The sequence below is a fragment of the Asparagus officinalis genome, chromosome 1 (assembly GCF_001876935.1).
Source record: "Asparagus officinalis chromosome 1, Aspof.V1, whole genome shotgun sequence".
NCBI lineage: Eukaryota > Viridiplantae > Streptophyta > Magnoliopsida > Asparagales > Asparagaceae > Asparagus > Asparagus officinalis.
In genome coordinates, this window is record NC_033794.1 from 111,384,433 (window position 1) to 111,412,117 (window position 27,685).

At 37.3% G+C, this 27,685-nt stretch overlaps 3 protein-coding genes across 3 annotated transcripts in view; all 3 read right to left on the bottom strand.

Moving 5' to 3' along the window:
* The window catches only part of LOC109839397 (UDP-glycosyltransferase 73B4-like), a 1,837-nt gene extending 1,366 nt beyond the window's left edge, over window positions 1–471 (bottom strand). The window contains 1 exon segment of the mRNA XM_020407823.1: window positions 9–471. Within this exon segment, the coding sequence (XP_020263412.1) occupies window positions 9–152 (144 nt within the window). The 5' untranslated portion in view covers window positions 153–471.
* LOC109839411 lies at window positions 5,397–6,074 on the bottom strand. Its single transcript, XM_020407838.1, has one exon. The coding sequence runs from the start codon at window positions 6,072–6,074 to the stop codon at window positions 5,397–5,399; it is 678 nt and encodes a 225-aa protein (XP_020263427.1).
* LOC109828979 (DNA replication licensing factor MCM7) lies at window positions 10,737–24,340 on the bottom strand. The gene is made up of 15 exons (XM_020396004.1): window positions 24,225–24,340; window positions 24,058–24,125; window positions 23,908–23,967; window positions 22,089–22,315; window positions 21,799–21,976; window positions 21,517–21,639; window positions 17,620–17,709; window positions 17,351–17,493; window positions 15,968–16,145; window positions 15,523–15,714; window positions 14,858–15,030; window positions 14,575–14,778; window positions 12,750–12,915; window positions 12,392–12,613; window positions 10,737–11,227 (listed from the first exon to the last, which is right to left on the bottom strand). Exons 1-15 carry the CDS (start codon window positions 24,253–24,255, stop codon window positions 11,123–11,125), a joined length of 2,160 nt encoding a protein of 719 aa, XP_020251593.1. The 5' UTR covers window positions 24,256–24,340; the 3' UTR covers window positions 10,737–11,122.

Here is a 27,685-nt window from a genome sequence, read left to right on the forward strand (position 1 = left end):
GGTTGGAAGAGAGGGGCGTTGGCCGGGGTTGTGAGGATGGTGGTCTTCACCCCGCGGGCGGCGAAGAGCCTCGCCAGGTCGAGCATGGGGAGGGTGTGGCCCTGGGCCATGAAAGGGAAGAGGAGGATGTGGAGGGGTTTGTCAGAGTCCATGGTTGGATGAGATCGGTGTCGGATGAATCAATATTGGAGGGATAGAGAAGCTGTCGGGCCTACGCTGAGGATTTAGTTCGTTGACCGATCGCTCGATGAATGCGGGAATCTTAGGCTCTTAGCGCTGGACAGCAAATGAGAGGACTAATTTGTCCTTTGGAAATTTTGGCAAATAGGACAACCGAGCAGGGCCTCCGTATCACCAAAATTAGATGGCGGTCACAAGGGAGGATCGTGAAGTGTGATTGTGACGGCTGAGGGAAGAAAATATCACGTGGGCTGTGACTATCGGATGGGCTCCAATAGCTTTCAACTAGTTGTAAACATCGTGCAAAGCATGTCATATCATATTTTTTTTTTTCTTTAAAGTAATCTCGATTGTTAAATGCTACAGTAATTTTTAAGAGTTTTTTCGTTGCTACAGTTTCCATCTCTGCCACAGTTTTAAAAGTCTACAGTATTCTCATGTACTACAGCAATATTTTTTCAAAAACACTACAGTATCTCGTCTCCTGTTAGCTACAGTAATAATGATGTACTAAATGTTGTTGTAGCATTAGTTGTAGCATGAATAGTAAATCTTGGGTTTTCCCATTTGTATAGATGAGTAGATATATCCGAAAACCGCACGTTAAGTTTAGGGGTTAAATAAAAACCCCTTCAACTTTCATCGGTGTTTTCTTAAAACTTTGGAAAAGTGTGATCCATAATTTTCACTAGCAAAAGTATTCCTTACGTAATTTTACGCACAATATATGAAAAATGTATTTAGCATCGTTAGGAGGGGTTCATGTAACAATCTTAAACTTAAAGAGCGTTTGTGATAACTCCTAAAATATTTTGAAAGTTATAGAGGGATTTTTTATGACTCTTAAAATATTTTGAAAATTAATAGAGTGTTTGAAACCCATCCATAGGCCAAAGGCCTATGATATATATTTATACTAGTCAATGTGAATAGGTTGAGTACCCAAGAGTCACCCACACTTAGTGGGGTGTTACACCACCATAATGGGGTGTGAATGGAGGGATAATGAGGGGGAGGCCAAAGGCCTCCCTCATCTCATAATACTCCCCCTTTTAAAAGTGCCATAAAATTAAATTTTATAGCAGATGAAACTACGACTAATTCAGAAATTGTTCATATGAAATTTTCCCTTGGTAACTTAAATATTAAAATCAGACGAATATTTAAAAAAAAAGATTTTGGAAATTTCTCAAGGTTTTGTAGTACCCATTCCCAAATATCCGGAATTATATTAACATTAATAAAGCAAAAAAACGTCAGATACCTTGCCCCCAAAAAATAAAAAAAAATAAAACAAAGCAATTGCTATCTTTATTAAACATAAAAATTTACAAATCCAAATATTTAACTCCTGATTTTTTTTTTAACAAAAATGAATCTTAAACCTGTGTAAAGAAGCAAAATATCAAACATGTTGAGAGCAACTATTTAGACAAATTTCCAAATTAAATAAGAACACATCAAAAATTTGAGCACATGCATCCTTACCACCCATTAGGATAACTAATCAATTTTAAACAATATTAAAAGAACTGATTGCTAAAAAGTATCCCGCAGATATAACTAAATTCTAATAAACAAAAATATATATATATACCAAAGTTATCATACCTGTTAAGAGATATTACTAAAAATTTTACTGAACTATTTTAAGCAACCATTAAATGATTTCTTTTTCCCCTCCTCCCATGAGGTCGTCATGTTAGCAATATCATGGAATTGTGACTCCAATAACATGGAAGAAGAAGATGATGATTGAAATCCAATATACATGATAGTCCACATCCTATCGAAGAAAATTTTACTCTTACAGATAAGAAAAGAGGATGACATTTATCCATTCAGAAAATTTTAAGTAATTTCCGTGTATATGTGGATTGGTGTAACAGGATACCACCCTTAAGGTGTTCGATCTGTAAGCCAAGACAATACTTTGTTTTGCCTAGGTCTTTCATTTCAAAAGTATACTTAAGGCTTTCAGATATCCCAGCTATCTCTGCAGGAGATCCAATGAGATTTAAGTCGTCGACATAGATGGCGACTATAATGAATCTTGTTCCCGATCTTTTTATAAAGATACACGGGCAGACTTTATCATTTGTGAATCCTTGCGTAGCAAGGAACTCACTTAGTCTGTTATACCACATTTTCCCCGATTGCTTAAGACCATATAATGATCTTTGAAGCCTAACAGAATAGACGTCCCGAGGTCTATCTGCTATCTCTGGTGGAATTTTATATCCTTCAGGGAGTCCATTCCAGTGGCGCTTTGTGGGCGCTGCACTGTATCTGGCTAGTAGGTTAACTGAAAACGCTATATCAGGACGCGTACAGTTAGCCAGATATAATAGTGCTCTAATAGCACTGAGGGAAGGTACTTCAGGACCTAGCATTTCCTCCCCCTCTTCCAGCGGACGGAAGGGGTCGTTATTTACATCCAATGATCGAACAACCATTGGTGTACTACGAGGATGACATTTATCCATTCGGAAATTTTTAAGTAATTTCCGTGTATATGTGGATTGGTGTAACAGGATACCACCCTTAAGGTGTTCGATCTGTAAGCCAAGACAATACTTTGTTTTGCCTAGGTCTTTCATTTCAAAAGTATTCTTAAGGCTTTCAGATATCCCAGCGATCTCTGCAGGAGATCCAATGAGATTTAAGTCGTCGACATAGACGGCGACTATAATGAATCCTGTTCCCGATCTTTTTATAAAGATACACGGGCAGACTTTATCATTTGTGAATCCTTGCGTAGCAAGGAACTCACTTAGTCTGTTATACCACATTTTCCCCGATTGCTTAAGACCATATAATGATCTTTGAAGCCTAACAGAATAGACGTCCCGAGGTCTATCTGCTATCTCTGGTGGAATTTTATATCCTTCAGGGAGTTTCATATAGATATCTTTATCTATATTGCCATATAGATATGCAGTCACAACGTCCATGAGCTGCATTTCTAGGCCTTCCAGAGATGAGAGGCTTATTAGGAATCGGAAGGTATTCCCATCCATAACCGGAGAATATCTTTGTCCTTCGAACCTGGTGGGCGTCCTCTTTTCAATTGAGGTACAGCCGTTTCTGCTGCCGGCAGATTGCATCCATCTTTGGGGATGTCAATCCTAGCTGGCGTGTTGACAGCAGGGACGTGTGATCTGACAATCTTCTGGTTATCAGTGAATTTATCCGGAAGTAAATGTACTGTATTCTGAAAATAAAGAATCTTCAGGATCTCATCTTCACATTGACTAGTACGCGGATCATAATGAGACAAAGTCTTGGTGTTCCAAGAAATGGTCTTAGAAGCGTCAGGCTTCCTGGACTGTGTGCCAAGTTTAGGAAATGAATCCTCAACAAATTCACAATCATCAAGACGTGCTTTAAATGCGTCACCCGTCTGGGGTTCAAGGTATCTTATTATAGAGGGCGAATCAAACCCTATATAGATACCCAAACGACGATGTGGACCCATTTTGGTCCTTTGTGGAGGAGCAATTGGGACGTAAACTGCACAACCAAACACTCTCAAATGTGAGATATTCGGAGGTGCACCATAAGCAAGCTGCATTGGTGACAAAATATGGCCACCAGAGGGCCGTATTCTGATAAGCGATGCGGCATGCAATATGGCATGACCCCAAGCCTCAACAGGCAACTGTGATTGCATCAACAATGGACGAGCAATCCATTGCAATCTCTTAATTAGAGATTCTGCTAACCCGTTCTGGGTGTGAACACGTGCTACAGGATGTTCAACTTCGATGCCAGTTGCTAGGCAATAGTCTTGAAAGACTTGTGAAGTGAATTCTCCCGCATTATCAAGACGTAATTTCTTGATTTGATTATCGGGGAAATGAGCCCGCAACTTAATAATTTGTGCCAATAGCTTTGAAAAAGCTAAGTTGCGGGTGGACAAAAGGCACACGTAAGACCACTTGGTTGATGCATCTATAAGTACCATAAAGTACCTAAATGGTCCACTTGCGGGGTGAATAGGCCCACAAATATCGCCATGTATTCTCTCCAAGAAGCTAGGAGACTCTAATCCCACTTTCAGAAGGGAAGGTCTCGTGATCAGTTTACCTTAGAAACAAGATAGACATGAGTAATCACCCTTCTGAAGAATCTTCAGGTTCTTCAGGTTGTGTCCACTTGATTGGCTCATGATGCGGTGCATCATTGCTGATCCTGGGTGACCCGGTCTGTTATGCCAAAGTTTAAATTTCGTCGAAGAATGGCACTTCTGGTGCACAATCATGTTAGCTTCTACTGGTTGAATATATGTATGATAGAGACCAAACGGGAGTCCCTTGAATCGTTCTAAGATAGTTTTTGAACCATTTTTTTTTTTACGAGTTACATACAAATACTCATCCTCATTTATATCATTGGTTTCTAAGTGATATCCGTTTAAACGAATATCCTTGAAACTTATGAGGTTTCTATTAGATTTCGGAGAGAATAATGCATCTTTTATTATTAGTCTCGTTTTATTTGGGAGCAATATCATTGCTTCACCAAATCCTTCTATTATGTTAGATAGTCCCAAAATCGTAATTACGGGATCGTCATAATCATATAAGCTATTGAAATAGCTTCTTTCGCGAAGGATTGTGTGCGTCGAGGCATTGTCCACAAGGTACTCACACTTCATCTATAACATGAATGCAATATTTTAATCTAAAGAAAATAACTATTTTTATTGAAAAGACTCACACTTCATCTATAACATGAATGCAATATTTTAATCTAAAGAAAATAACTATTTTTATTGAAAAGTAAAGTGCATTACATGGAAAGTAAAGAACTAAAGATGAAAGTACTATGAGAATTTAAATGCATATAAAGATAACATGGATCTAGTCGAGAAGATCATCCATTTCGAAGTCATCAGCAGTGAACTGAGTAGACGGCTGCTTTTCCACCAGATTTGTTTCAACAGGAGACTTCAGGCTCGCTAGATACAGATCTTGGAGGTGTCGCGGAGTGCGACAGTTTCTGGACCAATGTCTAGTCATGCCACATCTGTGGCATTTGTCCTCCCAAGTGTTCTTGGGAATGGACGACAGCTCAGTGGTCTTCTTCTTCCACTTCTTCTTTCCCTCACTATTGCTGCTCTAGGGAGGGTTGTTTTTCTGGGGTGTATATCTGGCCTGCCACTTAGGGGCTTTCCCCTTGTTGAATTTACCCTTATGCTTTTTCTTCTGCTTCTAGGAAGTAAACATGTGAGCTTCGGGTAGAGGAGCTGAGCCTGCAGGGCGTAGGTTATGAGTGGCCAAAAGCAATTCTCTGTTTTGCTCCGCCATCAGAAGGGTGGAGTGCAATTCAGAATACTTTTTGAACTTTCGTTCGCGGTACTGTTGCATAAGGATTGCATGCTTCTCGTGGAAGGATGTGTAAGTCTTCTCCAACATGCGTTCCTCCGAAACTTCTTCACCACACAACTTCAGGCGTGAGGTGATATTATGAAGTGCTAAGTTGTTCTCAGCTACGGACTTAAAGTCCTGAAGTCGGAGGTTTTCCCACTCATAACGTGCACGTGGGAGGATCACATCTTTCTGATGTTTGTATCGGTCCTCAAGTGCAGTCCACAATTCCTTTGGGTCCTCTACAGTCAGGTATTCGGCCTTCAGGGTCCGATCAATATGTCTCCTGATGTAGATAATGGCTTTCGCCTTATCTATATCAGAGACGATCACTGTAGTAGCAACCTCAGCATTATTTATAGTATTACCCGTAACAGTGGTCGTAGCCGGTGGAGCAGGAGTTGAAATTGTGGCTAATAAGCCCTGGGCACGTAAGTCCAACTTCAGGTCCACATGCCAACTCAAATAATTCTTGCCAGCAGCGTCAAGGACTTCGAAATCAACGCTCGCTATTTTAGCCATTTTATCTATGCATTTGAAAGACATGAATTAATAATAAGGAATTAAAAATTCATGCAATAAACATGTTGCGTGGATCAGCCCGTCACCAAAAAGTGTCCAAAGTCCGATTATACAGTCCAAAGATAACAAAAAACATAAAATTAAAATACAATTTGAAAAACCCTTGGGGGTCCCTGCATTTTGCAAAAATGCCTTCGTCTTCAATGGAATACACTGGTCTTTGACTTTTTACAATTATATCCTCACTACAATTTCTCTCTCAGAAGGAAAAGAAAATGCAAGGAACTCACTACAATTTCTCTCTCAGAAGGAAAAGAAAATGCAAGGAATTTAAATTTGGTGACAAACAGGCTGATCCAAAAACCACAACATTATTTATTTAAACATCCACGCAATTTAATAATAATATATGCAACAGGCATAACAATTGCGCAACATCTCAGGAATATAATTAGATATAACCTAAAATTTTAATAATTACGTGGGCCACGAGGAGACATATCATACGCACCGTTAGTTTAGATTACTAACGGCAGAGCGATCTCAGGACCTTCCGTAATTATTAAACATGAAAAATCTAAAGATGTTGCGTGTGGATAGGTTTTGAGAGTTAGGCTCTGAGACGTGTGCATGGGACTTTGATGGCGACAGTGCAAAACCTACATGCTCTAACTTTTAAGATAAAATGAACAGTAACATGTACATTTTGTGAACAATAATTTTTTTTATTTATTTATATAACTGTTTTTCCGAATTTTAATCAACAACTAATTAATCCTATGAACATTTATATCTCGGATGAACAGTAACTGCTTTGGATGAAGAGTAACCGTTTTTAACATAAAATTAAAACTGTTTTAAATGAACAGTAAAATCTTTATATTCGGAATGAACAGTAATAGTTAAATTTTTTTTTAAATAGCAATTAACTAATAGTATTAATTACTAGTTATGCCAACAAATAATGAAAGCAATTAGATTAGATGAACAACAATAAAATTGCTTAATAAACAGAAAAATTCCCGAGTAAACAGTAACCCTCGGTGAACAGTAACAAAATTTTTCCTTTTTTCTGCTAATTTTCCAGCTGCCATATATTATTCTACGGATTATAGTAATTACCTCTAGATCAAAGATCTATGGACGATCGATACTAAAGATCCGTAGAACGCTGCCTCCTTGCGATGATCCGTCGAACGCTCCCGCTGCAACGAACCAGATCTCAATGCGCAAAAGCGGAAGGAAATATTTTTTTTATGGCTCAGGGATTTAAGAACACTTCGTGCTGATAACGTGTTTGAAACACATCCATAGGCCAAAGGCCTATGATATATATTTATACTAGTCAATGTGAATAGGTTGAGTACCCAAGAGTCACCCCCACTTAATGGGATGTTACACCACCATAATGGGGTGTGAATGGAGGGATAATGAGGGGGAGGCCAAAGGCCTCCCTCATCTCATAATATAGAGGGTTTTCTGACAATCGTCTAAATTTAATTCACACACTAAACCCTAAAACTATAAACCTTCGAATTTCCAACAACGAAAAAATTCCATCTAAGGACAAATTCTCTCCTCAACCAATTCAATAGCAACAAGGGAAAAAAATAAAATAATTAAGAGATCGAAATCTAACCACGAACCTCGACAAGTGAAGAAGATTACACCTGCTTTGCTCCTCTCTTCCCGCCATAGAGAGGTCTTCGGACGATATCGTCGAGCTTGGGGGGCTCGTTCGCCCGCATCAGCCTCTTCGTCGCGGTCATCTTGATAGATTAGGATTTAGTAGTAAGAGAGAGAGAGAGAGAGAAAAGTTAGGGCTTTATTTGTAAATTGGATCTGAGGTTTTTTTTAAAGAAAAAATTATTGAGACGAATTTCAGGCAAGGATCATCTACATTGTATTGTAGAGAGTCTTTACAATGGATTACGGGGGTTAATAGGATTGATTTAGTGGGCCTCATAATTGAAAACATTTTAAAATAATAATTTTATATAATTTAAAACAAGCATTAGAGTATCCTCTCCGCATCTGCAAGATGTCTAATATAACCCAAGACGAATCTAGTTGAGTTAGTAAGCTACTTATTACTCTAAGGTCTCATATTCGACTCTCTTGAAGAACACCCCGATAAAACACTCAAGGATGTGCGGTGGGAGGCGACCCGTAGCCATGCCTGAGAGTTTGATACTCATAGTCCGGATGCGTGTGAGGTAGTTCCCTCGTCAAACCCAAAAAAGAAAAAGACTAATTTAGAAAAGTAAATTTAATGAAAGACGAACAGCCTTCCAAGCATATGTAAACTGAATAAAAAAGGACCCAATGTAGAAAGGGAGCAAGCAGTCCTTCCTACTCGCTCGCATTTCTTCGCAGCATCATGATTCGTGACTCTTGGATCAGCGCGCTCATATCATTGTAAGACGAACCGCCTCTCTCTGTCACCTTTCTCGCCATCTTCGCTAGCTCTTTCGCCTGCCTCCTCGCCCTCATCCATCAGCTTTTTTATCGCCGTGGCTATTTCTATTGCCTCGACTATCTCGGTTCCAACTCAGAGTGGCTGTTCATGACAACGCCATATACTTTTATGTTCGTGCCCTTTGACCTCTTTCAAGACATTTATGAATGCTGGCAAGATTTTCTTCAGGTCAGGGAGTCGTCACTTGATCATCTGAACCTTAATTATCTGGCGCGCCAGGGACAGCAATAGACTCGGCCGCCACAGGTGGCATTGTCGATAGGCTTGTATTGTTCTATGCTTTCGCCGAGCGCCAAGAGCCAAAGAAATTCACCCCCATTGAAGCACGAGCGCTTGTATGTCCAAGGGAGAAATGAGCCGGCCATGCACAATCAGGGTAGGTTTCTCTCAGGACTGTGATCCATGCTGCTTCAGCTTGTTTACAGCTCGATGAACTTGGATATTGTGTCGAATGTCGTTGCGTATGAGAAGTTTTTGTTGGATAAAATCAATATCACTGAAAATAATTAAAATTAAATTCTAAAATCAAGTTATAATATGCAGGTCTGAGAAAGGGGTAATCGTGTAATCACTGTCCTAAGACAATAGTCACCGCCTTCGCAAAGGCGATTCGATGCGATCACGCCTAGCGGTAAAAAGCCCTGAGAATGCCAGCACCAAACTTTACTACGAACTTCGGTCTCTTGCATGGATATTTCCCCGACAAATTAAAATAGAAATCAAATAATAAAGTGGAGAATTACGAGAGAGAGAGAGAGAGAGAGAGAATAGAGAATTTTGTTTTTCCTTTTGTCTTCTCTTATGTTCTCCTTCATCAAGATCCATTTATTTTTTCCTCCCGTTGAGATTGTTGCGGTCATCAAAGAGAGAGTGGAACCATTTGATTTCTTTTTTTCTTCTTTGCTTATAGTGGAGGAATCATTGACATTTCTTTTTCTTCATTTCTGAACAACCATGATAAGACTAAGGAAAGAAATTAATCTTTTATCAATTTTAAAATTCCAACAGTTTTCACACCCCCTCCAGCAAGCCAGGGACTGAGAGGAAAGGGACGGAGATAATTTCGAGGAGGAAGTGGCCGAATGAGGGTGGCATTGGCCTGGTGGTGAAGATGGTGGACTTCAACCCACGGCCGCGAAGAGTTTGGCCATGTCCACCACTGGGAGCATGCGGCCAAGGGCCATGAAAGGGAAGAAGGGCAAGTGGGGAGATTGAGCTTCAGAGCCCGCGTAGAAAATGTTGCAAAATTTTGAGAGCTAGACTTTTCAGTAGGCTTTTATTTAATCAAACTGGGAAGATTTTTGGCATACGTATCAACATCGGTACTCTTGGGCTCATCTCATGTTGGCATTTAGATACAGTGTGTTGTTTGCGACAGAAACCTTGCAGATACCTGCAGGCTTGCCTAATGCGACCAAACTCTGACATCAAAGGTTTTACTTGTTCAACAATAGATGTACAGAAAACATTTCGCTTATTGATGCTTGAAAGATCATGTGATGTTTGATCTCTTTAGGGATGACAACTACAAAGACTCGGAATCTAAGGATAACAGAAAACAAAACAAAAAAATCTACCCCAAAAGTTGTAGAATGTGCATATTTCCTCACTTCAGCATCAATCAGCAACTTGTGGGCCAAAGAAACATTATTAATACTTACCTGACAATGTAAATAAGAAATCCAAATGATATAAACATATAATTCAAGAAGAAAAGATAAAAACATTTCTAACTTACGTTACAGGATTAACATCATTGAGCATTTCTCAATGAGATAGCTCAATAATCCACTCTGAGGGAAAAAGAAACTTGTCTCAGAAATTAACACAGCAAATTAACTAAGAAAATATCCATATCAGATTAAGATGCAAATTAACTTTAAAATTTTCCATATCAGATTAAGATGCAGAGAAAAAAGCAGATGGCAGATAAACTAAACTTTGCTTGTTCCTTCAATCAATTAAGTCAATGATATGTGAACTTTAGGAAATGATATTGCCATACACGTGAAGTAAACTCTTTTAGCAAACAGAATCATATAATATAGAAATACTAGCTAAATATACTTTGCAATAATTTGATATATAGAAAGTAATTTTAAATTAGTAGCTGTCAGCGGGAAAATAACTAAGTTCATGATAACCAGACACTTCTAAATAGACAAGATTTTGCCACGTAAGAATCAGGGAAGGTGAACTTTCTAAGACAAATCAAAGACCACAGTTCATCAAAATGTTCAAATTTTCAGGTACAAAACATTACCATCACGCAACAAAGTTAGTAAGCATTATGTACTTAAATAGCCATGAAGTTCATGTAAAATTCAAGATTCACCTCAATATCAGGTACATTGTAATGCAGGAGCTCACCAAATCTCACATTTCGGTTGTTACAGCAACACAACAAAGAGAATCCAGTATTGCTGCCTTGAAGATTTTTGATTCTTGTGATCCTTCAGCATCAGAATGATGAAACTAATGGGCTCAGAAGAACAAAGATTCCTCGAGTTTCTCAATCCAGATTAGTAGTAGAGAATAAATAGCTGTCATCTTACAAGGTGTCTCAATATTAGGCATCAATGAAACGAATGTCGAAGGTGTTCGGGTGGATTTGCCACACATTTAGGGCAGCGTATTCTTCTAAGCATTCCTTCAGCTGAGCTTCACTATATCCCTGTTGGAGTTGGTCAAAAGAATGATGTTAGCATTAACATGATAGAAACAGTACATATACAAAAGGCATCCACCCAACACAAATTGTGGGGGAGCAACGACGCAGTGGAACATATACCACTGCATACACAATATAAACTATATGGGTCTCGTAAAACATCTGGAGCTTATCATTGAACAATAAATGACATGGGTCTCATAAAAAAGTCGCATATTATCATAAAAGGTCTAATAATTCAGAAATCATGCCTCATATGTACCAGACCAGGCCCGTGTTCAGTTGATGAGGGATCAGGTTTGGAGCATGAGAACACCTATTCTGTTTAAGCTTCAGACATAGAAAGAGATGCATTTCAGAAAAGACCCCCACGAAGATGGTTTCATAGAAAGACTTGATGCATTTGCTTCTGTTAGTTGTCTCGCATCCATTTGGATTTAGTGTAGGTTTGGTGTAGAAAAAAGGCATGACATGTGATTTAGTCGCACATTAATTAACAGGTTAGATTGGCATATGGTTAACTATGCTTGGACTCATGACTCAGTTAGCGTTTATCCTTTTGTGCCAATCGTGCCATAGTAGATTAGTCTAATCCATCTTTGTTAATCGGTCTTTCGCAACTCGGCTTTTCTTTTCGGGGGGGGGGGGGGGGGTTCCTGTGTTTTTGGTGTAGAACCACTGATTTACATTGAATGGGAACTTCTACATCGTAGGATCTAGGCTACACTCCAACAAGCAGGACCAGGAATTTTTTAGCCCCTTCCTTTTTTTTCAAAAGGGAGATGAACCAGATCTTTCTTTGGCCAATATTACGTAAATGTTACCTGTATAAGTTCACTCTCTTTGACCAATATTAAGTGAACATACCCCATGTGGCAGTACTTGTAACTTGTAAGTACAAAAAAGGAAGCTGCAACAGCAAAACTACCTATGCTAGTTCATAGCCTAGAAGGAAGAAATGTAGAGAATTTTAACAAGATTTTATAGGAACTCCTCGAATGCTTCTCAAGAAGCATTTTGCGATACTGAGTGCATGAAGACCAATGACAAAAGTCATAGTAAGTTGAACACATGCAAAGATACATGTGCAGTCAACATTTCTTGGAAGTTCGCGCCATGCATTCAGACTTCCAAAAAGTGTAGCAAACATAAAAATTGCAAACTGACCTTTCTGGATATCCAGTTGAGAGCATGGGCATAGCTCACATCCATGATGTTTGTCCTCGCAGCTTCATCTCGCAAAATTGAATAGATATCGGATATGGCATCCAATCCAGATCTTTGACGATCATCGGAGTATAGAGAAAACTTTGACATTTGCATCAACCGCAAAGCCTCATCCACATCACTCTGGCCAACTGCTGCTGAAAATCTAAGCCTTGCTAGAGCCTGCAAAGATAAAGGATGGCCATTTCTGTAATTTTACTGTATCTTTGCTTGTAATTTTTAGATGAAAAGTATCAGTACACCAAAGAAACTTAGCACAATGAGTAAAAGTGCTCCTGGAAGACAGGGTAGAACATACAATAGATATGCGAAGAATGCTAAGAAGTGTTCTGACAGTTGTATATGAGTGTGGGGCATTTGATTTAGCTTCATCCTGGCGAATGCTTGAGTATGCAGTAGAGATATACTCCTCTAGCTCCCTTGGTACAGAAGGAGATACTCTTCGTGCTGCTGAAATATACGCTCTGTGCCAATGGAAGCAAGGCAATCAAAATGAACGTAAAAAGGGTCATCATCCAAAGCAAGCCTTAGCATAATAACCAACTAAAACAATAAGAAATCCAGCCTTTCATTCAAAGACAAAACTCGTTTGTTCGTGAGAAAGTGGAAAGAACAGTGGATATGCAGAAAATTCACACTAAAGATAACCTAGTAGATTCCCTGACAAAGGCAGTCAATACTGACAAATTTGTCTGGAATAGATCCTCTCGTGGTGTGATGGAGACGTGAGCAACATAAAAATGGAAAGGTGGAAAGAATGGTGTGAAGATATGATTGATACTCAATCAAATTTTCAAGTGGGAGATTGTTGAAAGAGACATCAGCCTAATTGGTAGGCACCATCCCTTTTGTGACTTAGGCAGAGTTTGAAAATATTAAAAGAAAAATAATATAAAATTAGTGTAGTGATTTTAGCTGCCTATAAATAAAGCTGATCAGAAATAGAAATCACAACAAAAAAAACCAATCTCCATATATATAGAAGTGAGAGAATAAATAGAGAGTTTCTCCTTGTAAAGAGAGATTGTAACTCCAAAATTTTTCCTCATAGTGGATTCTTCTATCCTTGCTCGTGGTTTTTACCCAAATTCATTTAGGGGGTTTTCCACGTAAATCTGTGTGTTCACTTTATTACTTCTGCACTACTATTCGCTACGACCTTGCTCTATTGGGCACCGGGTTTGTCTCAACAGTCACAACTATCCATTTCACATGACTACTATTTCACATAAACCCTCGAGGAACCAAATAGGAAACTGAAGCTTGTCATTGAAAATAGACAACCAGTTGAAAGTAGAGAAATTTAACTACTAGTTGGTTCAAGCTCTAACAAGGAGAAGTTATTCAAATATCTCTACACTAAGAATGTGACATATAAGGAAATGAAGATCAGTATGTGCATGCATTGTCAAGCTACTCGTCAATCATACTAACCATAGGTAGTACAACTGCAGTAAGTGGACCAGAATGTGGAACCTGAATGTGGAAGGTTCTCATAGGAACCAGCACCATCAACCTAAGAGCAGCCAACTAGTGCTGGATTTTGTTGGTTTGTATGTTATCAACTGGTTTTACTCTTCTTAAACTTTAAAGTGTATATTAACATCAATTGCCTAGAGAAAAGAAAAGGAGAAGAGGAAAGAAATAGAAAAAGAGGGAAGAAATAGAAAAGCAGCTTCAGAGGGCATTCATAGTTTCTGGCTACTTTTAGCCAAATTATAGAAACAAACTCCGATATATTAATTATTTTTCTCTTAAGAAGGTTGATGATCTCAAAGATGATCAGATGTTTCGCCGTGGTTAATGTTAATCAATTCGTAAATTAAATGTCACAAGGGCTTCATGTTTTTATGTATAATTTTTTAACATAAGCATCCAATTTTGACTGAAATTTTGTAATATATGTTATCAGGAAATTTGTGTAGGAATATTTCATGTGCGATGAATGATAATGCATGTACATTAAGATATCAAAATGCATACAAATGTCAATTTTATTAAACCAGTTGACATATCTTTCATGATCAAAGAAAGATCTAGATCAACACAGCAATGTTTCTTCTATAAAACATAAAGTCATTAACTTTATGTTTTCTTCCTACGTAATATGAGAAAAGGGCTACCTAAGAACAGACGGTTCAAGTGGTGCAAATCCAAGTGAAGGAGATTCCAGATTCTGATGCACATGGAGAACATGTCTCGCCAATTCAAGATCGCTATCCATATCTGCACGGTCCAGAATTAGCCATAGAAGGTCAAAACGTGACAGAAGGGCTGGAGGAAGGTTAATATTTTCGGCTGGAGTCCTCCTTAGATCATATCTACCCCTGGAAATAAAAGACTTGGATTATTAAAAACTAAATCCAAGCACACTCTAATGAAATCATATTCCGCATCAATTTGTACCAAGCAGGATTAGCAGCAGCCAGTACTGCAGTTCTTGCATTAAGAGAGGTTGTAATCCCAGCCTTTGCTATACTGACAGTTTGTTGCTCCATCACTTCATGTATTGCTGTTCGATCTGATTCTTCCATCTTATCAAATTCATCAATTGCACAAATACCCATATCAGCCAACACCTGCAATAAAGAAGAGCTTCACCAATATATAATGAAAGAAGTAATTTTGTAAGAGTAAATGACCCACTAAACATTGCACAGAAAGCCCATGCATATTGCAGGAAAATGATGAAAAATATGATTTAAAATGAAATTAAGCTCTGTCCATTTATTTTTCTTCTTCTTCAAATATTTCTAAAACATCAGTAAACCACATATAGGAGATCCTAAGAATATGATCCACGAGATATGTTCAGCAGCATTATATTTTAAAATATTTGCAAGGATATAACATTAAGCTCTGCACTAGTTTGTTGGCTAGTACTGACATTAGCCATAAGCAAGATAAACTAGTTTTCATAAATTTGCATTGTTATATTAACATATTTTTTGCAGGATTACACTTAAATGGAGATGCAAACATTTTAGTGCACTTATTACTAGAGATATAGATCTATGAAGGATACTCCTAGCCCTCCCACATGATCTTTATAATGTGAAAGCCAGTCTCACCAGAGCCCCTCCTTCAAGAACCATTTCGCTTGTGACAGGATCTCTCTGAACAGCTGCAGTAAGACCAACTCCGCTGCTTCCTCGACCAGTGGTATACACTCCCCTCGGTGCAACATTGATTATATGTTTCAGCAGTTGACTTTTTGCAACTCCTGGATCACCCATTAAACAAATATGCAGGTCTCCTCTTATCTGCAACGTACAAAATGGTTTCATGTAACTTAGTTCTTAGGTTTAGAGAAGATCAGAATGAACGGGATTATGAATAGAATATATATTCTTAACAAGCAAAACTTGTCTCAATATACAATGACATGAGAATATAGGAATGCGTATTTTTATCATGTCAAATCTAACATAATTTCAGGAATCACAATGAGATAATCATGGTGCACATAGTCACAGAAATTTGATTTGAAGTAATAATTACAATGTTATTGCTTACCTTCATACCATCCGATAGTTTCCGATGTGGAGCACCCACAAGTAGTAGTAGAAGAGCCTTCTTAACATCTTCATGGCCAAAAATTTCAGGTGCTAATGACCGTGACAACTTATTATAAATGTCACCATCCCCAGCTAAACGTTCAATTTGCTCCTGCTCATCATCTTTAAGTTCATATCTGCAAAGAAAACATAAATCATCAACCATCGCCCTAGTGTTGGGGCCAAAATATAACCATTTTCGTCAGTCCTCAATTCTCAGAGCCAAAAATATATATGAAACCTGAAATGTGATAGTTGCTGAAAGACTTGATAATTGTCAACCAATGACACTCAAAATCAGGTATTAACAGAAGCAAGTTAACTAGTCAAAAACTAAACTTCTGATAGTTTTAAGTCTTAAGATTCTATTAAACTGAATATAAAGTTTAAACATAATTATTGCCAGATCAAAAATGTACATATTACATTGATTACTGACTAGCTAAGAGATTTATAGCATGCTGAAACAAAGGTAACCAGCCAGTCATTTCTAAAACATTGGATTTTGATTCTATATGATCCATTTTGGATCACCATGTGACCTGAAATGAACAGATTAGCCATCTACGAAAGCACCCAAAGAGCTGCACAGCCTAGAAATCCAATTTTAAAACACTACTGCAATCATATCATTTCCTTCCTATAGGACACAAGAAAAAATGTTGAAGTGCATCTCCAGTCAATTTTAAATGGGTTTTAAACATAAGAGATGTCATCCTAACAGGAAAGTGTTTCTAGTAACCTTCAAATGTAAGTTTCTTGACCACCAGTTAGTGCCATGAAAATTATAGGTATGGCTAGAATTGTTAAGCTATGCCAATTTTTATCTCTAATAAGACATGTTTCATCAGTAAAGAGTGTGAAATTCCAAAAAAATAAATCCCATAGAGCTATTTAATGCACAGCGGGGGCTATATACAGACATCTTCTTTACAAACTGGAAGAACGAGCCTAACCATATCCCTGGCTCATGAACAACCATTTACTTGAAATACCCTAAAAAAAGTGAAAGCCTTGTTTTCCTTTTGGATAAGTGAATATCCTTCAAGACGTTTCCTTGCTGATGTAGTGGAGGCTTTATTTGTGTTTAAAAAAAATGTGGCATTGATGCATATAAAAGAGAATACCTACAGCCAAATATAAAATTTTAAATATATTATATAATTGACTCCACAATCCTCCATTATGAATATCGTTAATATGCTTCCAGTTTGCTGCAAAGTTTGACGTAAAATGATTTAGATATGTGATGAGATAAACAGAGAGCGCAAAACCATTACATTTATATGGCATACTTATGTTAGGCTTAAGATGAAACAATAAAATTGAAAAGGGAACATACTCTTCATATTTTTTCTTGAAATGAGTAATGGACATGGCCTCCAAATATGTATCTGCAACCAAACCTGCTCTCATTGCTCTAAATCCAGTGTAAGGGATGGGAAGAAAAATCCCCGAGAATTCAACAATATCACCAGGTGCAACCTGATGAACCAGAAATAGGTAGAATGAATCATACTGGAAGCAAGAAGCAAAGGGAAAAGGAAATAGTATGCCCAAGCACATATGTGCACACAAACGATATTAACAACTTAGAAGAGTCTTATCAACCTTCCTGGTAAGTTCTCCTCTGAGATGAACAGTCAAAGAACGTGGAATATGACCTTTAGGGACATGTTCTGCTAACTCTTGGATCTTTGCCTGCAAGACGATCACATGAAAGAATATAGTTGTTACGACAGAAAGAACAATCAACAATGGCAATAAGAAAAATAGAAAAGTGGCAAGTTATAAAGAAAAAGTGGACAATGGCGAAGCTAATAAAAGATACATCTATCCACAAAATTTTATCCGTTCGGCATCATTGAAGGAGGTGCCTCCTAGTACCAAACACAAACAATGTGTGGCTTTATATGTATTCTATATAAGTGCTAGGTATTTCAGAGCACCAGTCTTTGTTTGGTAATATTCATCTCTGACATCAGAGGTATTCAGCTTGACGTTTATGTCGTATGGTTTCATTTATATAGCCCTTTCATGACCAAACTGCACAAGTAAATATTTGCATGCACGACTGAACTGTTGGGTATCGACTCAAACTCCAAGTTAGTATAGTGTTTTTAATTCTTTGTAGAACTTCATGAGAATTAAGTTAGTATAGTGTTTTTAATTCTTTGTAGAACTTCATGAGAATTAGATAGGGTTAGAGATCTATCATGATTAGGAGTTTCATGAGAATTAGATAGGGTTAGAGATCTATCATGATTAGGAGTTTGGGTTCCATCATGACTAGGAGTTTAAATCTTATTCTAATTAGCAAGTTAGGCTAGAGATAGGGTTTTAGTTTCCCTATATATGTCCTACTATTGTTCGAGGAAAAACTAAGAAGAAGAAGTGTAGAGAGAACGAGAAAGAGAGGGTTTGGCATTCTTTGTCCGTGCAAAAGATTGTAATTTGAAGGTGATAGTGGATTGATTTTGATCCCGTAGTTTTTTTCTGTTGAGGGTTTTTCCACGTTAAATGTTGTGTAATTTTATTTGCTGTGTTTGGTGATTTTTCGGGGTTTTTGCGAGATCTAAAAATTCCCTCCAAGTGGTATCAGAGCGGGGGTTCGACGGTTCATAGAGGTTTGATCGGTGCGCGATTCGTGAAGGCGTCAGCGGTCGAAGTGCGGTGATCAACATCGGGGGAGGAAAAAATGTAACTGCAGTGATGGCACTGTAGCAGGAATACTGTAGCAGGCATTGTTCACACAGATCCGGCGGTTAAGGTTGATTCGTCTTTTGATCGAGGATTTGGAGGCGGATTTTGGTGATTCAGGAGTCGTTCCTATGGTTTTTCAACGTGCTAAGTTCGTTTTTTATATCGGTTTTATCAAATTCAACCTCTATAGTGACTGATTTGAATTTTGATTGCGGTTAGAAGATGATGACTTCTTCGGGTCCGAAGTTTGATATTCCGCTATTCAATGACAAAATAAATTTTACAGTATAACAATACACGGTTCAAGATATTTTTGTGCAGCAGGGTGTTGATTAAGCTTTAGAAGATAAGAAACCTGAAGGATTGAAGGATGCTAAATAGAGTTCTCTACAAAAGAGGACGGTTAGCACAATTCGTTTGGCACTCGCCCCCGAGATCAAGTACAATGTTATGCAAGAGACCATACTAAGGGGGTTGTGGAAAAGACTCGAGGGAATTTATGCGTCGAAATCGATAACCAACCGATTGTGTTTGAGGATGGAGCTTTATTCGTTGAAGATGGAAGAAGGTATTGTAATTCAAGGCCACATTAATACATTTAATCAGCTAGTTTGCTAACTTATGAATATAGATGAGGAGATTAAAGAAGAAGAGCAGACGCTACTCCTATTGTCGTCCTTGCCAAAGTCGTACAAGCCGTTAGTTCAGACGATAATTGCAGAAAAGCAGACTTTGAAGTTCGACGATGTGACAGCACTCCTACGTGAGAATAAAAGAACGATGGGAAAGGAGAGCGCATCTAATGGTGGTGAGAGTGCACTAGCTTTTGAAGGTTTTAATCGAGTGAGAAGTAAGGAGAGATGTGACAGTTATCAAGAAAGGTTAAAATCTTAGGCCCGAGACGATAGCGAAAAGGAGTGATATTATTGCGAAGAAAATGATCACATTCAGTTCAGATATTCCCAGATGCGTGATAATTTGAAGAGTATTAGACAGACGAAGCTTCAAGAAAATGGGAAGAAGGCGGACTCCTCGGTGGTTGTGTGATGAAGATGTGATTTTATTGATGCAGAGTACAGCTACTGATGCGAGTAACAATTGGGTGTTAGATTATGCAGCTTCTATGCACGTTTGCGACAACAAAAATTATTTTAACACATTGAAGACAGATGAAAAATTTAACGACGTGATTGTTAAAAACAACGAGAAGATGAAGGTTGAAGGTGTTGGAAATGTTCACCTCAAGCTTCACACTGGGAAGGTCGGAATTTTTCATTATGTGAGATATGTGTCGTCATGTGGTGCTAATTTAATTTCGTTGGGTGAGATGGCATCACGTGGGTACAAATGTGAGATATGTGTCGTCATGTGGTGCTAATTTAATTTCGTTGGGTGAGATGGCATCACGTGGGTACAAGTATGTGGGTGAAGTAATTTAATTTCGTTGGGTGAGATGGCATCACGTGGGTACAAGTATGTGGGTGAAGGAGAGTGGTGTAAAGTGTATAGAGATAGTGATTTGATTTTACGAGGGAGGAATAGCAACTATTTTTGCTATTTAGATGGGCGATCCGTTAATAGTGTAGATTGCTCTTCTTAGACTCTTGTCCACAATAGAGAGGTAAAGAACGAGAAGAAAAGAGTGAGTTTTTCTGAAACCGTTGAGACGCTTGGAGATTTTTCGTCGAGGGAGGATATGTTGGGTATCAACTCAAACTCTAAGTTAGTATAATGTTTTTAATTCTTTGTATAACTTCATGAGAATTAGATACTGTTAGAGATCTATCATGATTAGGAGTTTGGGTTCCATCATGATTAGGAGGTTGAATCTTATTCTAATTAGGAAGTTAGGCTAGAGATAGGGTTTTGGTTTCCCTATATATGTCCTTCTATTGTTAGAGGAAAAACTAAGAAGAAAATTGTAGAGAGAAAGAGAGAGGGGGTTTGGCAGTCTTTGTCCGTGCAAAAAATTGTAATTTGAAGGTGATAGTGGATTGATTTTGATCTCGTGGTTTTTCCACGTTAAATCTTGTGTGATTTTATTTCCTGTGTTTGGTGGCTTTTTGTGGTTTTTGCGAGATCTAAAAATTCCCTACAAGAACTCTACTCACATATAAATTAATACAGTGCCAGCTGAAAGAAGCAAATAAGACTGAGAGGTTTAAGAAGTCAAAACACAAGAATATCCTTAGGCTTTTCAAAATAAAGAAAGCAGGTAAAATCAGTGGATTTTTGCCAATCTCATTTGGTTTCCAAAGGTTGGCAAAAGGTCAGACATGTGATATGGAAATTGCCAACACATAGATACCATTTATGTGAAAGCTCATCAAAGTTTACCTCATCATTTTTTTAATTAAATAAGACGTAGCACCCTCTCATCTTCCCCCTGAGCCACTTCAGTCTTGCAAATATCAGTTTGCAACTTATTAACCAGAATAGTGAACAAAAAAGAACCAAGTTGACCCTACATAAGTGTAGATGATTTTACTGCATGTAGATAATATAATCTAAATTCTAAATTACTAAAAGATGTCCTTTGGCATACTGATATGGCCTAAATGAATAGTGAAACGTTTCGCCCAAATATTTATGTAAATAACCAGCATCCTGCATGCATTAATTTATAATCATTAGCAATAGAGGCCTGCAACTAAAATACTTCAGAAATAAAGGCTGACTACTAGCCACCAGAAAATCTGTCTATGCAAGTTTGCGTGAAATTTGTCACTAAAAAATGTCTGATAAAAAAAACATACAGCCATGCACTATACAATAAAAACAACAGTAAGAGGGTGGAGAAGCTACCTCCTGAAATTTCAAAAATTTTGAAGCTCTAAGTTGAAGAATAAGATTTCCCTTGCTCCTGTTTACATTACAGCGGACTGATGGACACTCGAACAGAGGCATAAATACACGAGCAGTCACTTCCTGATAGACATTGCAAACATGGAGTTCTTAAGTGAATAATATTTATTAATACTCACAAGAGTTTAAAGCATGCTAAGTAAAACAGACAAAAGTAGTCAGTCCATGCTTTTCTAACGTCCTAAAACTTATCATATCAATAGTTGGCAAGATAACAAATACCTGATAGATCTCAAACCCGCAATCTTCACAAGTATAAACAGCAACTTGCATCAAGGGCTTCACATCTGAACAGCGGGTTACAATGCCAGAAATCTTCACAAGCTGGCCAATATTGGAAGCTTTAACTTGTCTTATTGTCAGTGGTGTCGCCTTAGAGAAGGCTTTAATGTACACTTCGCTGATAACCAAGATATTCCCACATTAATATCAACGCAATGCAAAAACAAGAGAGCAAATTGGTGAAAAATCTAACTAAAAATTCACCGTAATTTTAACCCGTCATTACTTACTAGAATCTCTTGATCTCGGGAGGCATCTTTTGGTGGGGATCAGAGTTGTCAGCATTGTCTGTCCCATCATCCGCTCTTTGTGTCATCAAGATGTCATGGTCCTCATCCAAAGAGAACACCTCTGTCGGCTCCGGCATGAGCTCATCCACTGCTTCAGCAAAGATGCTGATGTACCGCCTAGTGTTCTCAGTGACCCGAATCAAGAATTCTTCCTCCAAATCCTTATACTGCAACCAAATCAATGCTATTTAGTTTCCCTTGAGGGAAATATGTAATTTTTTTTGTTTGGTGAAACTAATAGAAGGAGAAAATGGCGTGGGGAAGACGGTATTATTCATCTCATGGAAGAGTTTACTGCCAGCTATAAAGGTTCTTGCTTGAAATCGATAAGGGAAGATTTAAGAAGCTACCATGAAGGTTTTTTAGAAAACAAATCCCAAACATTAAATACTTCAAGAAAATATGATGAACTTACGTTAGGCACTCACTTCTGTTTATGGACAAGCATATTCATAATTTTTGGTTCCAGTTCCACTTATTTCACTTCTTTTACGTTTATCCTTTTTTTTAACTACCAGGAACTTTAGATTTCCTGGCAGCAATTTAGAATTGATAAAGTTAATTATATTATTAGGATAGAAATAAAGAAGTTCATGGAAGCTTTAAGTTTTCCGGTAGCAATTTAGAGTAATAAAGTGTATGACATTTTTCCGAACAAAAAAATATGAAATCTCACGGAAGTTCCTTCAAATCTGTCATTCTGTCCTAAAATTTGAAAATGCGGAAAATTTTCTCAAATTATATGAATCTAGGGCAAACTTTAAGCTTCCTGGTAGCAATTTAGAATAATGAAGTTTATGGTGCATTTCTTAGAAAAAGACAAATTTTCAAGGCAATTTCTTTCAAACTTATCTCAAAAATGAGAGAATACTGAAAATGTTCTCAAAAGGGTAAATCACACTAAACCCCAAAGAAATTTCAGTACTTTTCAATAAGCCCCCAATAACTTTTGCAGAAAACCCCCAATATCTTTAGGGTAAAATACACGACCCTTCCCCCAAAAAAAACTTTCAAAATGCCTTTTATGCTGTTTTATGGTTCTAAATTATAGGTTTTTTTTAAAAAACGTAGAAACTTATTAGGGGTTTCTTGCACTTTCAAAAAGTTATTGGGGGTCTACTGAAAATGTTCTCAAAAGGGTAAATCACACTAAACCCCAAAGAAATTTCAGTATTTTTCAGTAAGCCCCCAATAACTTTTGCAGAAACCCCCCAATATCTTAAGGGTAAAATACACGACCCTTCCCCAAAAAAAACTTTCAAAATGCCTTTTATGCTGTTTTATGGTTCTAATTTATAGGTTTTTTAAAAAAATGTAGAAACTTATTAGGGGTTTCTTGCACTTTCAAAAAGTTATTGGGGGTCTACTGAAAATGTTCTCAAAATCACACTAAACCCCAAAGAAATTTCAGTATTTTTCAGTAAATCCCCAATAACTTTTGCAGAAAAACCCCCAATATCTTAAGGGTAAAATACACGACCCTTCCCAAAAAAAGAAAACTTTCAAAATGCCTTTTATGCTGTTTTATGGTTCTAATTTATAGGTTTTTTTAAAAAAACGTAGAAACTTATTAGGGGGTTTCTTGCACTTTCAAAAGGTTATTGGGGGTCTAGTGTGATGTTGAAAGTTATTAGGAGTTTAGTGTAAAAATCTGAAAGTTATTGGCGGTTCACTGTAATTTACCCTTCTCAATATACATGAATTTAGGGCAAAATCAACGCAATTTCTAATCAGAGAGGGATAAAGAATGGGGGCTTACATTGAAGAGATCATCGATCTCGATAGTAACCGAACGAAACTTCTGATTAGCCACATCTTGCTGCAGAATCGTCAAACAAGCAATTTCAGTTAGGGCTTAGACAAAATTAGGGTTCTTTTTTTTTTTTTTTTTGAAGAGGGGTCATAGTACCAGGATCTTGAGGTACTTTGGCTCGCCGAGGGAGTCAGCGAAGTTTGTCAAGAAATCTTTAGCGAGCGCTGCAAAATAAAAAAAATTAAAGAAAAATAAACCACGATTTTGAGCGAATATAACACGAGAGAGAGTGATTGAGATAAGGAAAAGGATTGGATTCTTACCTTTGTCACCGGAGAAATCGAGGTTCTTCATAACTGAGAAAGAGAGTGAGAGAGAGAGAGAGAGAGAGGATCTGAGAGAGATTAAGAGAATGGGGGATTAGGGTTTTGGAGGGAAAATGGGGGAGAGAGGAAGAGATTTGGCGGGAAAAGGAGGTGAGCTGTACGCGCGCTCTTGCCTGGATCGTAAGCTGGTTATTGGGCCCCCACTAGACAAGGCCTGCGAATTGCTTATTATTTTTAAACTATTTGTCTCACAATTTCTAGGAAAAGAATTGGAAGCCCGGTATTTTTAAAAAAGACCTTATATTTCAGAGCAGGTGTCACCTTATCAAATTAAACATTGATGACTGATATTTGATTTATATTGCGATTGAATTTATGTTTTTATTATTTAAACTGATTTTATTGAATTTATATACTGATGGTGATATTTAAAGCTGACAACAATTTTATTATCTTTTGGATAGAGTAACTTTATAAGATTTCTATCCCATAATTTTGTTATTATATCATATAACATAATCATCCGAACATTTTCTAAGAATCTTTGGTGTAGGTTTAATCTAATTTTGATAGGTTTAACAATATATTTAACAACACATAAAAGTTACAATTGTTCTGAAAATAACATACAAATGACTCATGAGAATTTTGTAGAGAAAATTTCTCATGTTTGCATAACCGAGTGCACTAAAATGTATATTTAAAAACTTTAGAATATTTAAATACGGCAAAATACAACTTGGGACATATATGTGTGCACAGCGTAGGGCTGAGCATGGTTCGGTCCAAACCGAAAAAACCGACCGAACCAACCCGAACCGACCCGGAAAATTCGGTTTTATGAGTAGGGTGGTTCGAGTTGGTTTGAAAACTTTTCAACCCGAACCGATCGATATAGTGCAATACTACCCATTCTGATCTCAAACCCGACCCGACCCGCCCCCAAAGAGTCAAAGACTCAAACCCTAAACTCATTTTCTGAATCATTATGGGTTGAAAACAATATCATTATATCAGTGTTTAATGCTTCATAATCTCCTACTATGTTGATATCTTTTTTTCTTTAACACAGTTTGTTATTTAATAAGAAGTTTGATGAAGTTAGAACCGAACAAACCGAACCGAACTGCACCGAACTGACTTGTAACGGTTCAGTTCGGTTTTGAATTATAGGAGGTTCGGTTCGGTTGTTCAAATTTTGGTCAAAACCGAACCGAACCGACCGTTGCACACCCCTAGCACAGCGAGTAAAACTATAGGGTATATATGTGAAGGAAATCGTGCTATGTCGACATGCATAATACACAGCAGAAGACATTTATGAAAAAAATTACTAAGCATGTAGAGAGCATGAAATATTCATATGGACCGTCTAATTAAATCTAACATGATTCTTATTGTTAAGAGAGCATACAAGGTTTGAAAGTCATACCTTTGTAGCGTGATTCGATAGTGAATCGAACAACCTTTAGCTTGTTCTCTTTGATGCAGAAAACTCCTCGTAGTGGATCTCCAACTCTTTAAGTAAACCCGAAAACTATTGGATGCTGTTTGAGATGCGAGGTAATATATCCACCCCGGGGTTCTTAAAATCCTACTACTTCCTCTTACTGAAAGATTGCTAGAGTTTAGTAAGAGGTATAGCTCTCTTGTTTTCTCTTATGAAAATTTAATTTTCATTAGCCTTTCATAAAGAGAGAGAGCTCATATTTATAGAGTGAAATATGTTCATGACATGAATGACTCATCCTATGAGTCATGCAATGAATCATCAAAAAATAATGATTAATCAAGTGAGTCATGCAATGAATCATTACATTTCAAAACTATGTGCTAATAAACCATGTGCTCAAATCATACCACTAAGTGACTCATCTCATGACTTATTATACAAGGTATGTGTATTTCATAAATGAGAATACCAAATTATTATTACTAATACAGTATTTCATAAATACGATATATAGTATTATTCCAATCTTTAACTAATTAGTCACTATATGACCAAATAAATCAAGAGTTGACCAAAAGTTAACTGTTGACCAAAAAGTCAACTAGTTGACTAAAAGTTAACTTTATAGGAAAAATACTGGAATTTATTTCCTAAGCACATAGCATTCCGATTTTACCGATATACATAATCATTTATGTGTATCCGGTAAAAAAAATCATATATGTGTATCAATCATACACATCACTCTATAAATTGTGATTCATAGGATTCAAGTACGCGATTGGTGTGACTTTAGGGCCCAATTCAAAAACTCGGTAGTGGATCATATCCACAAGTACAACAGAGGTGCTAGCTGCACATGAAGACTATCCGGATATGAGTTGTGATAAAGGTCTGCAATATGCTTATACAATTTTATTAGGATCACTTAGTGATAATGTCGTACAGTCCGATCTCTTCGTCAAACCATGTCAAACTATTGAGCCTAGGGTATGGAAAACTGTCAAACCCTAATTGCTCAATTAGTGTTTGTTGATATTAAACTCATAACCTATAAGATCAAACTGGCACTCAGTTTATCTTATTACCTCGGCTAAGGATTTCTAGGTTATAGTTATATCAAACAATCTTATGACTTTAACCCCCTATACTGGGAGAGACGAATCCCATATTAGCATCTCAATATTTACTTATGCCTCGGGATGTACCCAACAAGAACCGTTATGCACAACTCGATGAGAACTGTGGTTAGGTAAAACTCTAAGTACACCTATATTGACATGTAAGATATTGCACTCATGCCTCATGTCAAAAGACTACTATGTACTATATCACTTGAGAACTTCTGTTTGACAGTTAAGTATAATTACTAACTAGATGTTCTTAGTGAGTCGTTCAGTCAACTCATTCATTAATGAATCACATGTATACTATATATTGATGCCTCACATCAATGCTCCAAGAGATGGATCATCATCTTACTAAAGGAGAAATAGAGTATACACTAGTCTTCCCAAAGTGATGATGTCTCATTTCAACACTTCATTGACTAGGAACATTTTAGAATATACGTTAACGACAAATCAGATCTCTTCATTACGATCATATCCTAAATGTCTGATAGTCTGGTATCATTCTAAGGACTTAATCTGTATGAAAATACCAGATAAATCTGACCAAAATAGCATACTATTATTTTGAACAATGATGTTATATTCATATAGGTCCTGTTACAATATACAATTATTGCCTGCAGGGCACCTATATCTAACAATATGTAATTGCAATTAAGCCTAGAATGTGACCACACTTGTCCACTTGATATATATAGAGAGAGAGAAAATGAACTGGCCTTTCCTCTCACAAAAGAAAATTGCTTTTTGGGAAAATTAGAATTTGTCCTTGCCGTTCTTTTTATGATATGTCTAAGACCAGAAGACTGGGATTTTGCGCTTGGAATTATTAATTCTGGAGAATCAAAGAATAAGAAATGAAAGTTGTTAAG

Coding starts and splice junctions, on each gene's coding strand:
- LOC109839411 (XM_020407838.1), bottom strand. CDS start 6,074: ATGGCTAAAATAGCGAGCGTTGATTTCGAAGTCCTTGACGCTGCTGGC.
- LOC109828979 (XM_020396004.1), bottom strand. CDS start 24,255: ATGAAGAACCTCGATTTCTCCGGTGACAAAG. Junction 22,316..23,907: donor AGATCGATGATCTCTTCAAT/GTAAGCCCCCAT, acceptor ATTTGGTTGCAG/TATAAGGATTTGGAGGAAGA. Junction 14,779..14,857: donor GCTGCTGCTAATCCTGCTTG/GTACAAATTGAT, acceptor TTTTATTTCCAG/GGGTAGATATGATCTAAGGA.